At 38.5% G+C, this 12,735-nt stretch overlaps 2 protein-coding genes across 4 annotated transcripts; both read right to left on the bottom strand.

Moving 5' to 3' along the window:
- Nucleotides 1-3,615: 3,615 nt before the first annotated feature.
- On the bottom strand, nt 3,616-5,751 carry LOC113768644 (GATA transcription factor 12-like). The gene is made up of 2 exons (XM_027313083.1): nt 5,289-5,751; nt 3,616-4,664 (listed from the first exon to the last, which is right to left on the bottom strand). Exons 1-2 carry the CDS (start codon nt 5,616-5,618, stop codon nt 3,885-3,887), a joined length of 1,110 nt encoding a protein of 369 aa, XP_027168884.1. The 5' UTR covers nt 5,619-5,751; the 3' UTR covers nt 3,616-3,884.
- Nucleotides 5,752-9,408: 3,657 nt separating this feature from the next.
- On the bottom strand, nt 9,409-12,298 carry LOC113768438 (protein transport protein SEC13 homolog B). Of its 3 annotated transcripts, none has more exons than XM_027312788.1 (2): nt 12,080-12,298; nt 9,409-10,557 (listed from the first exon to the last, which is right to left on the bottom strand). In XM_027312788.1, the coding sequence occupies exon 2, from the start codon at nt 10,480-10,482 to the stop codon at nt 9,583-9,585; it is 900 nt and encodes a 299-aa protein (XP_027168589.1). In that variant the 5' UTR covers nt 10,483-10,557; nt 12,080-12,298; the 3' UTR covers nt 9,409-9,582. The 3 variants fall into 3 exon arrangements, with proteins under 3 accessions (XP_027168589.1, XP_027168590.1, XP_027168591.1); XM_027312789.1 differs by having other exon boundaries at nt 12,088-12,298; XM_027312790.1 differs by lacking the exon at nt 12,080-12,298 and adding an exon at nt 11,886-12,016.
- Between the last annotated feature and the right edge of the window lie 437 nt (nt 12,299-12,735).

Raw genomic sequence — 12,735 nt, 5'->3', positions numbered from 1 at the left:
TTAGGCAACGGTGCCATAAGCTTTCAGGGACTTTTTCTCTTTTTGACTTTGTTCAAAGCAATCAACGATGAAAAGGTTTGAACTTTGGAGGCAATTTTGTTTAGGGTTATCTTTTTCTTTTTTCCAAAGCAACTGATCTTGAGTGGTTGCCTTACAAAAGTATTGGTATATGAATTAGATCGGTTGGTTAAGTTTGGTTCAAAATTTTAGAGGTAGAGAAAACTTGTGTTAAACCAAACCAAGTTGAATTATTAAAAAATTAAAGTGTAAATAATAACAGGACACTTGGCACAATGCTATAGGTGGTATTGGATTGGCATAGAAAACATGTCACTGAGGATCCCATTTGCATGGATATCTCTTCGGTTACAAAAGTACGCTTATTGTATGAGACTGTCTTTCTCATTTGATATACCTATGGAAGTATATATATTTATTATTCTTCATATCCATTTCATACATGGTGTTCTTCAAATTGCGCATTTCGTACCGCGTGTATTCATTCATATGAAGCTTCTCCTTTTGGTTATTTCGCTACAATAAATACAAATACTTTGTGCTCCCTTTTTGGCTGAAGCATGGCAGGCAGCAACCCCACGGACCGATGGTCGATCCGAGGGATGGGGCCATTCGCCCATCTATTCTAGACTCACCTCTAGTCTAGTTGGCCGGCCGGCACCATGTTCAGCTCAACTCCTCCGCCTTGTTTTTTGCTAGCTGTGCCGAATGTTATATGGTTCAGTAATCAGCATATATGGCTTATACTTGACGGCCGACTTATCTTATCCTAACATTTCTTTCAGTAATCAGAGTCGTTGTCAGTGAAGCAATGGTTTTTCTTTTTTTTTGGGTGGTGGGGAGGGAAAATGGTAGAGTGGAATGTGGAGGGTAAAGACTGGAGACAAGAACAAAGGCGTCCGGTCATCAAATAACATGGAAAGAAGATCCCAAGACATGGACACAGAGCCATTGCTAAGACACACACTTTGGATATATTATCCAGAACAGCCTGCACAAAACAGTCGTGCCCGTCACTCACTGCATGTGCTGCTTCTTATCTCCCACATGCACGTCCGTCTCTATATTACCTGTACCCCCCCCCCCCCCCCTCCGGCCATCATTTTCACTCATCAAAATTGAACCCACAACACAAATCATGGAAATTTGAGTTGATATACAATAAGTACATACGATACGATCTCTCCATGCATGATGCATGGTCCCGGGCAAGTGAAACTTTTGTGACCTTTCAATATGTACATACATTGTACTTTCAAGTACTAGCATGTGTCATGTATTCTGATTGTTTCCTCATCAGAACAAGTAGCTTGCGTGCATTATAGTATATGCTATGATAGATGGGTAGGCCGCTCCAATTTATTGCTTGCCTAAGTTCTAAAGAGGCGGTGTCGGCCTGCTGTTTCTGTTTTCTACCATCTTTTTTACTCTTTACCCTAACTTCTAAAGCTAATGAGACAAGACGAAAATCAGACGAAGTTGTTTGCGTGCTACGACTATAACATCTCTCCACTTCTCATAATTTCATAATCCAAAAACGCTCCCTCTTTTCCTCTTCCATTATTAATATATATATAATAACAGTAACAGGGATGACATTTCTTCCCGTTTGCCGTTGAAAAAAAAAGCATATGAAAATGGATATATTGGTAAGTGAAAATACACCCAATAACCATAAATATAGGATCAGTAATACAATAACTAAGCAGAAAACTGTAGAAATATAACTGTATAGGTAAATAGATATATAAATATAAGTGCACACGTATATACAAGTAAAAACATAAATAAAGTATACATGAAGTGTGTAAGTAGCAATAATCAATATGTATGTGTTTGCGTGCGTACAAATATGTCTACACATATCTACAGATAAGTATCGGGTTAATCTTATTATAATTCACCTATCAAACACTATCTTGGCTTGGGAAAAAAATTAAACCTCTTTGGTAAAAACTCTATCGGCTGCTTTATTTTTTGTACCAACAATTAAGAATGGTTTTCCTTGATTTCCCGCTTGAAAGACCAAATCACAAACTTCTGATAAACCACGAAAAGTTCTAACAAGATTTATAATATAAATGCCCTTACACTTTGCAGAGATATAAGATGGCATTTTAGGCAATGCTTTTAAACTCGGACCGGAGAGTGAGCCGAAAAATCTTTCGATTCACAGTTCGACACGGTTGAACTTCTTGATTTTTACCGAGCCAATATGAACCCTTTGCCTCTATCATCTTTTCTAAAGTGATGTTCTAATATCTTCTCGTCATTTCTCCTCATATTTTCCCTTTTTAAAAAGAAAGAAAGAAAAAAAAAGGGACTTTAATTGAAATATTAAATTAATCTGACGGAACCTTCTATCCTAGCGTAGATTGGCCATGCACAAGATCACTTTTTATTTTTTAGCACTTCATTTTCAAGAACTAAGATGTAGCCGCCTCCTAGCTATCCACAAAGACTGAAAAAGTTCATCTAATTAACTAAGGAATAACCGGAGCTGAGGCTAAAGCCTAACATATTCCATTTGCTAAACAAAGAATGGCAACTTATAGTTTCAATATTTAGTAGAACAACGTTCCAGAGGGACCATACTTTTCTTTGGTTATCATGAAGTAGTACTACCACGTTGCTTGTGATCAATGCGTCATTCTAGCCATACTAATGGCATAGTCTCATAAAATAACAAGATTTGCATTTACATATTGACTTGGATATTGTAGTGGGACCCCTTGGAAGGGAAAATGTCTAGGATCGGGTAGACAATTAAATCACCCCCAATGTCACAGTACCCTCTTTGATTAATTTTTTTTCCCCCCTTCAACTATAACACCTTGGCATTCACGATTTTTTTTTTCTTTTAATGGCCTACAGTAAATAATCATATGGAAAATGTATTCTGGGTTCTTGCAGCTTCTCAGTCTTTTCCCACATTGATTCGAACCGCACTCCCATGCAGCTTACTTCGTACACTGCACGATGTTCTTAAACTTCTTCCCTCTTGCAAATCCTCACGTCTGAAATAGGTCAATTTTCCACTGAAATGCATACCGGTGTTGACTTTTGCTTCGTTTCTTGTTAGGTAAGAGAGAGTTTCCAATTAATCTTTGACTTCAAGCTTTCTCCCTTTTTTTAATTACTTTTTACTTTTCTGGACAGCGTTCGAAAGCGGAACCGAGATGATTAATTAGTCGTTGGACTTGGGCATTCCACTTTTCTAAATACTAATAAAAAGCAACACTAATAAGTGCTAAACGTACACTTGGAACCCTTTATTAATGGCTTTTCTTCAGTACTCCACGATAAAGCCTCCGTAACTTTAGAATTCATACGGTAGTTGAGCCCCAAAGGAGCCCGCCATGTGCAAATGCCGAAGCTTTTAAAGAAATCTGAACCATACTCTTCCCGTTGTTAGCGTGGCCCATGGCCTTGATAAAAGTGTCTCACCCAGCTGTATGATTGCGTGCCACTTTCTTTCCAGCAGATATTTCATGATCCTTCTTTACTTTGTCAACGACCAAATTATGATCAAATTCTTCCTAATTTTCTTAAACCTCAGCTAAAATCTAGAAAAGCAGTATTAAAAAAATACACTAATTTAGTAAAAAAAAATCAAATGAATTAAAACCCAAAATTAGCAGGAAATTACACAAGTCTACAATTAATTCGCCATGTTCTCCTTCCATTTGTCCTTCTAATTAGCTGGAAGCTGACATTTTTTTTTTGTTCGGCTCTATTATGACTAGTTTTGTTTTGCTGCCTTTTCCTCGGTCAAATTCAAATCTAAATGGTGGTACTACTACTTTCCAGTAATAAACTTGAAAATTTCTGCTGGCACACCGTAATTTTCAGTACACCAGCGATCGCTAGATCATGAGCCTATGATCGGGACCCACATTTTGCTGATGAGGATGATGATGATGATGGTGGATCAAGTATTCATCTCCGCCGTTGGATACGCCAAAAATTGAGGCTTGACTGAGCAACTGTTGCTGCTGTCTCTGCAGCTCCTTTTGCCGCCGGAGTTCCAGCACTTTCCGGTGCGAATTCGAATGCTTCGCGGACACAAATGTCGGGCTCGCAGCAGGCCGGTACTCGGGCACCAATCGACCCGACTTGAACCGGACACCGCACGCATTACACAGAGTCTTGGGCCCCATGGGTCCCGTCCTCCACTGAGGCGTCTTTTCCGACCCACAATGAAGGCATTGCCGACCGGGAGTTTCAGTTGTTTCTCTTTTCCTTGACGGCGCCGGTTTGGGAGCTTTTATGGTAACGCTAATTGGGTTAGGAGTGTTCACGTCGTTCGTGGGTTCGGATGACGACGTAGCAGGGGATGCAAGGAGGACGAGGCGGGAGGCCCAGTTGCATGGGGCGGCACGGGAGCGTTTGCTGCGGGCTTTTCCGGGAAAGGAAACGTCGGAGGGGAATACTGGAGATGATGAATTGCTGTTGTCGTTATTAGTAGAAATGGTAGTGGCGGAAGAGGAGGTGTCGGTGGTGGCGTTAGCCGTAGCTGCGGAAGAGGCGGAGGGAGCTGTAAAATTTGTGGTAGGGGAAATGAGGTGAAGGTTATGAAGGTCATCGCTCGAGAACGACTCCTCCACAAAATTCGAGAGCCATTCAAGCTCAGCCAGGTCGTCATACTGTTCATGACAAAAATAAAACCAATTAATTTCCAAAATCATGAGTCCACTATTTCCTAATTTATCTCATGCGTAAAATACTTCTTTTTTTATTTTTTTGATAAACATGCGTAAAATACTTAGACAGTACTGGTCAGCTGGTACAAATGTTATAAGCTTAGAGTGCAAACACTTGCTACTGTTGCTAAGATTGTATCAATTGTTTTTTCTGTTTAAAAAAAAAAAAATCTCCCGTTATTAACTTGCCTAAAAACGAAACTTACACAAATTGGTGAAGAGCCAAAACAACAAAAAACTAAAGATGAGCATTAATTGTAAAACCAAATTGGAAACAGATAATTCTGCAAAAGTTGCTAAAGGTTCTTGCACGGTCACGGCTGTAAATTTTCCATCATTGTAAATTATTCCTAAAAACCAAATTGGAAACAGATAATTCTGCAAAAGTTGCTAAAGGTTCTTGCACGGTCACGGCTGTAAATTTTCCATCATTGTAAATTATTCCTAATATTTCCAGCGACTATAAAACTTTTCCTCTTCTGATGAATTAAACATGTAATTTAATTCTACGGAAATTGTTTTAAGACAGGGAATTATACAAAAGAAGAAGGAAATGCTGGTTTTTACCGGAACGCAGAGTTCAGTGCCGGAGAATTGTGTATCAGTGAAGCTGCGGCAGCTAATATTGCCGTTAAATTGCCGGTCACCACCCGAGACAGACGAGTTACAGCTGTCGACCACGGTAAGAGAAGAAGACTCGCCAGAATTTCCGGTAATGCTGTCAAAAAAAGCGTCGGTCATTACCTCATCTTCCTTGGGAAAATCCAAAAGGTCGTCCACCGTAAAATTGTTGGAGTTACCAGTGATGTTTTGATTCTCCATCGATTTATGGTCGAATTCGTTATCTCCGGCATGGCTAAAATATCCGCCGACAAAGAATTCCGATGAAGCTTCCATTTTGTGTATGGGGATTCTAGCCAAGTAACGTTTTCGGTTTGGGTCCCTTTTTTTTTTTTGCCCTTTTAAGATATTTGGGTGTCAAATTTGGAGAGAATAGAGGGACGAAAAGGGTGGAGTGGAGTTTGAACTTTGAAGAGGGCTGAAAGTGAGGGGGGGTTTTGACGAGTGAAATCAGGGGTAGAAATGTAAACAAACAAAATAGCAACTGAATTAACTGGGAATATTTTATTGATTTTTATTTATTTTATCACTTATTTGAACTGGAAACAGCATCTTTACCTGCTGTCGAATAAATTATTTTGTAGAAATCAGTTGTTCCCAAACTTGCAACTACTGCAGTGTAAAGTCGTATTCCTCTTTCCTTTTATGGTGTTACGTTCCTTTCTTTTTCTTTATTTACTTTTTAAGCATCCTATTATCCCTTTTCTTTTTCTCCTACTCGTTTTTTAAGTGTTTTTCTTTTTCCTTTTTGGTTTTCTTGAATTTTTTGTCTCTTATATTAGTTAGTGAAAAGAAATGATTTATGAAAAAATGAGAATGTTTTTTCTGAAAGATGAAAATATGAGAATGCTGGCCCCAAAAAGGAAAAATGTTTCACAGTTCACGCTCATCAAGGCCGCCCGGGAACCTTCACAGACTCCATTATGAAGTATTGGCAGCGTGTGTTCACCGTGAATTTCTTGTTTTTGTATTCCTATACTGAAATTCTCTCATAGCCCGTCCACAAATTTTTTAGTATTGGCAACTAAAAAATTGTTTGATTTCCCTTTTCTATTTGGGGTGTGTAAATAAGTTGAAAATATCTAAAATTATTTTAATTCTAAAGTTTCCAGATGGTACAAAAGGAGTGGGAAGAAATTCACGCAAGTGATATCATCATCGTCATGTGCAACGTGAATAATTAAACCGCAAGCTGCGGAATCTTTAATTGGGCGTGGAAGTGAGTTAGTAGGAATCAATTAATGAATGAAGGGGAGGACTGAAGGAAAGGGGCTGAAATATTAGAGAGATAAGATCAATTGATGAAATACTACTAGTACTAAGTAGTAATTGAAAATTATTCAACCCCTTTTCCCTTAAGAATCGATCTAGCAGGTTTTGTCGCCGTGACTCTTCCATTCCATTACTGTCCAAGTTTACAGCCGGATTCCCCTGCTTCCTCTCTCTCTCTCATTATTTTTCTCTCGGGACCTGCGCTTTTCCCTCTTCTTTTTTATAATTTCAATAAATATTTTTCGCTTTGTGTTTCCTGCCTCTGATTTTTGTTTCTCATAATTTATTACCCCACATATTTATTACTAATAGTTAGTACTTTCTACCCTCTAATACACACGTAACGTTATTATTGCTTCCCAAAAAAAAAAAAAAAACCATACACGTTATTATATTCCTTGACCCACGTTACCTCACGATGCTTACAGCTCACCTCAAACCAAACAAAATGCTACTACGCATCAGCTCCAGGTGTGAATTAAATTACCCGTATGTGTATGTGTTTCACTTTTTTTTTTTTCTCTCTCTTGTTTTTGGGTCTGAGAATGTGGGGTTGAATAACAAAACAACGTTTGATCATCAATTTCATGATTTCATTTCTTATACTAGTTAGTAATAAGATGCTTTATCTAAACAGAGGAAAAATAATGTTTTCCGCCCTTGGTACGTATTTCAAGAGGTTAGTTAACGGATGGAATGAACTCGAAGGAAAAAAGACTAAAATTAATAATAAAAAAAAAATAACGTGCCTTTGTGGAAGATGTAGTAGTATTCCATTTTGAACAATTTTTTGTCCAAGTCGGAATGCAAAGCTAGCTCTGTGCTGACAAATATCAAAATCGGAATCGCACTTCATAATCACTACCATACGTGTGATCATTTTATTTTGTCCAGACAAGTACTAACAGAAAAAGCTTTCCTTCATTACATAACAATAATAATATTGCTGGTAATTTTTTTTTCATTTTTAGGAAATTTCACGCGCTCTTTAGTTTGTAGCTTGAGACGAAAGCATTCAATTCACCCACTCGCTTCCCTTAACCTCGACATTAACTTCTAGCCCGAGTCACCTGTACAAATCCCCATGCCAATCGCGGTTGAGAAATGGATTGGATAAAGTTAAAAAGTTTGTCTATTCTCACCAATCATCACGCTAGCCTTTTTTTTTTTTACCTTCTAATATTAAATCTTATCATCGAGGTTAAAGTTAAACAAACAAAGTAAAAGCAGAGAATTGCTAGACTCGTCTTTAGCAACATCTGTGATCCCACCATCTCTTGGATATGTATACATATATAGAGCCTTTTTTGAAGGACTCATCCGTATCAATAAATCTTCAATCTAACATTTTGCCTTTCTAATTGGCTGGTTTTTGCACCAACTAATCTGGGTTACATTGATTGATTGATTGATTGTACGTACTATGCTGAGCTGAGATGTTTACAATAGTAGTCCCTATATTTATCTTTCATTATTATTCTGGGTGAATTTAAGAATGAATGAATACTCCTAAATTAATAGTCAGCATTTACTTTTTGTAGTTGTACGTAACTATTATGTATGGCTTTCAAATCCGACTTAGCACGTGACGAAGGTGAGGGGATACTGTCAGCCATCATGTGACTGCGAGTGTGAGGCCGACTTTATATGCAAATACCCATACAGAATTAGTTATCTTATAGAGTATGTGTGCTGCTAAGATACCACACCTCTTGCCAGTTTATTAGGTTTGAGTTCCAAGTCAGATTGGCCGGCCACGTACCAACTACCAGGCGGTGGTCAAAATTCAAGTTGTTAGTTGCTACAGCCTAAGTACATTATCATTACATTCATTAAGTAAGTAGCTCACAGTCATAGCCGGAAGCGGAATTGGAATCCCGTTTCAAGCTCTTGTCATAGGTCATTTGCCTCACCGTCTTCTCTTTGATACTTCCCCACACGTGTGCCAACAGTATGCATCATAGTTGTCAAAATCGCGATCCGGATAACTAAAATCGATCCGGATCGTATGCAGAGTCGCAAATCATATTAATCTTTGTAGGATCGCATAGAATCGTAGCAGGATCGGTAGGATCGTGTAGGATCGTAGGATCGTAAGATCCTACAATTTTTTTGTAAATTTGTGAAATACGAAGCTCCATTTTGCAAGTAAATGAAAATATTTGTGGTATATTTGTAATTTATCAAAGAATTGCAACCTTTAATTGCAATTAAGAGCTTTTGGTAGGATCTTACGATTCTACGATTCGATCCTACGATCCGATCCTGTGAAACTAAAATCGATCCTATGTAGGATCCCGATTTTACAAACCTTGGTATGCATGCATCCATGTCCGCAACCAACGTGGCTGCACGTGTAGGATCATCACGTGAAAGGCACACACTGCACGTGCCTCTTGCCCGCAGCATGTGGCCACATTTTTACAATTTGATTTCGAATGATTGTCATTTCCTGAAACCATGTCAGCCATTCAGCCCAACCTACCTTCCTCAAATTGTTTATTGGGCTGCCTAGAAAACAAATCATAGGATTGCGTAACGGGCCCGAAGAGAAGGCCCGTGAGTTGGAATAGTGCGTCCCATAATGCAACTTTTACTTTTATCCTCCCTGTCATCTCAATAATTCTCCCGTGAAAAGCGCTAAGCAGCACCAAAACCATGTCAATGCCCAGACTAGCATGAAATGTGTTTTTTTTTTCACACACGCAGTAGTTGATGGGAGACAGGAATGAAGCTGTTCTCCGCAGGCAAAACTTATGACAATGGCCAGAAATTGAGACGGCAAACTATTCGGTGAGCAAGGGTAGAAGCAGAAAGTGTCTTATCTAGTTAGTATTCAGCTCAAAGGCTCGTCATCATGATCTGGTCCATAACAAGTCAAAGACTACGTGGAGTCCAAGCACATTAGAACCATATATGTGAAATTACAAGAGATACGGCTGAGAAGAAGTCTGGGTAAATTCAAAAGTCAAACTGTTGTCACCTGCTGCCACTCTCCATCCACTTCTTCCTTCCACAATGTCACGTTGTTACTGCCATCTGCCACGGCAAGTATATTTCCTGTCAGTGACCATGAGACTCTCCAAACAGGGGTCTTGAAATCCTTCAAAACTTTACCCTCCCATTGATCACCCTCCTTCATCACGGTCCATATGATAACTCTTCCATCTTGAGAAGCACTAGCAATTGTTGACTTTGGGAGTCCCAAATTGGGTGCCCATGCAACATCTCTTACCCAATCGGTATGCATTTGAAGAGCTGGGAAGCAGTCCATCTTCCAGATTCCGTTATAAAGCTTCCACACTTTCACCGCATTATCACATCCTCCAGAGGCAAGCTTCTGAACAGGATCGAGCACACCAGAACCTACAAGAGCACCGGGAGCTGTTGATGGTGCCCACGAGACGGAGGTAACGCCAACCGGGTGAGCCTGGTCAATCTGGGATGTATCCCAACTGCCATCAGACCTCGCAGTAAAAATTGATATGTTCCCATCTGAGGAACCACATGCCAAACAAAGGCCCAGCTCATGAGGAGCCCATGCAATAGAATTCACAGAAGCTTTATGGTCACCGAAAAGATGGGCCTGGCTCCACTCATTCTGATTCCCTTCCCTCCATATTATGACTTTTCCATCATAGGAGCATGACGCAACAAGGGACCCAAACTTGGGGTGTGCCCATGCTACTTGCCATACTGGTCCTTGGTGACCGCTTAGAGTTGCAAGAGGCTGCGAGTTTGAGTTACTAACACCAATTATCTTAATGGTGTTATCTGAAGAAGCTGTTGCAAGACGCTTGCCATAGTAGTCCATTGCCACATCATGAACTGTATCCTGGTGACCAGTCTCAATCTTTTGTCCTGGCATCTTGTTGACCAAGTTAAATGAAAATGAGACAGCCTTCACCCCTCCAATTTGCTAGCTCTCAGCACCTTTGACAGCCTGTTTGAGCAAAATTAAGTTTAAGAAGAAGTTTCAGGGCTACCAAATGTAGAAGTTTACGCACTTTGGCCAAGCTAACAGCAGCATGAACTTGGCTAAGAGATTTTCATTTCATCAGGCATTCTTTATGTTGCATAAATACGACGAATCTTCATAAACATAAAATGACCAGTAAATCAGGTATCATAGGCTTCGGAGGCAGTATTCATGAAAAAAGAAAGAGTTAAATTGTTGCCATGTGCACCAACTCACTCTGTTACCCACAAAAAAGATAAAACATGGACAACATAAAATGGAAAATCGAATTCAGGTAAAGGAAAAAATTTTCAAACTTATTGCTCTATTGCAGGATGAAGAAATTTTCAAATGAATGATGGTTTCCAATATACAGGATGGAAACGATGATAAATTGTCAGATAATGTGCAACAAAAGTCAATCTACTGCCAATAACTACAAATTGCTTAACATTAGTATGAATCTTCAGCACTGAGAGCAGGTTTACTTCTCATAACCGGAAACACAACTGTATGTAAGAAATTTAGCAGAAAATAGGACGGAATTTATAAGCAGGAACTAATTGACAGGTCAGAGTTTATTGCGTTGCCACTCATTGATCAAGCTATACAGTAATGAAAAACATCAATGTACTAGCTTGATCTTAGTCTGAATGAGAATGCTAGGTACTCAGTGGGAATTACTGCTCAAGGCTGACAACACGCAGGACATCGAAATTAGTTCCACAGAACTACTAAAGTTGATGTAGTAGTAAAAGCAAAGGCAGAAAATGCAAGAAGAAAATCCTGTAATTCCATCCAATTTCCAAATACCCTACTCCATAAATTTGGATAACTAGTTCGTGCTTTAATATGAGATTCAGAAATGTCATGAGCCCAAAATGCAACAATAAGCAACATTACCATACATGTCAAACAGACATCAATAAGTAACTCACAATTCAGTTCAAAACCATGTTAATGCACTTTAAAAATAAGATAAGATATTGGTGTACCCTTTCATCCAAGAAGGTTTGAAAAAAAAAATTCTACAAGACATGACAGCACCATCTTAGTATTTCCCAGACCTCCTTTAAATCAAATTGGTATCCTAATCATCTAACTGAAAATTACAACTACAAGCATATCAAGCAAGAAAAGGAAGGGGAAAAAGGGTATCAAGTACGCTTTCCTAAGACATCATCCAATAATCTTTTCATCGATGATCAGTAATTAGCCTAACCAAATTTGTGACTTTTGGCCAAGTCAATCTGCTCAACAAGTGGTAAGGAACAACAAACCGAACCAAAAATAAAGGTTTTTCTAGTTTGTACCTTTTCCCAATTCCCTTGAACCATCAGTGACTTAGATTGATAGAATTTCTAGATTTCTAGACACTAGACATTACACTCAAACTCAAGTTGATAGAACCCTCAAGCACAGAAACCAATCAGGAAAACAACCAAAAAAAAAAGGCTATTCAAATCGATTATCGAAAACACTAGTAGGTAATATGTGGGTTTCAGACCGGCAAACCTAGAGAGACGAAGAGGGAAGAAGTTAGACGCCAAGATCTCTGCTGAAATGCCTCCACTCGTTGTCAAGTTGTCCCCGACTTCGCGATGGCACAATTCTGCCACTGCCGTCTAATATAATGCACTCTGAGCTTGCTAAAAGGCCCGTTACAGGTGATTTGTTTTGGGCCCAACTTAGAGCCTTAGCATTGACCAAGGCCCATTACCTGTAATTTATCTAGGCGCCAAAAAGATACTACCATTTAATACTTCTCGAGCTGAACCAAAAAGAAATGTACTTTTCAAAATAAAAACTAAAATTTGGTCTGTGCCTTAACATAGTCTATTTTCTTATTTATTATAAATTTATATAAATATAAAAAATAACAACAATACTATATATTCATTCCTATTAATTTTAAAAATTAATGTATTCTAAATATTCAATTATTTATTAATTTTTAAAAAAAATTCACATACTTTCACTATAATATGATAGTATATATCAAACAATGTATTCCATATCAAAATTTTGATATTTATAAATATTTTTTTTGATAATTTAAATTTGGGTTAATCACAATTAATCCCCCTAAAGTATACCTCATTTCTCACTTTACCCCCTAACCATTTTTTTGTCTCACTTTATCCCCTATTGGACAAAATTATC

The sequence above is a fragment of the Coffea eugenioides genome, chromosome 4 (genome assembly GCF_003713205.1).
Source record: "Coffea eugenioides isolate CCC68of chromosome 4, Ceug_1.0, whole genome shotgun sequence".
NCBI lineage: Eukaryota > Viridiplantae > Streptophyta > Magnoliopsida > Gentianales > Rubiaceae > Coffea > Coffea eugenioides.
The sequence above is the reverse complement of the archived record's forward strand: the minus strand, read 5'-3'. Positions and strand labels throughout refer to the sequence as shown.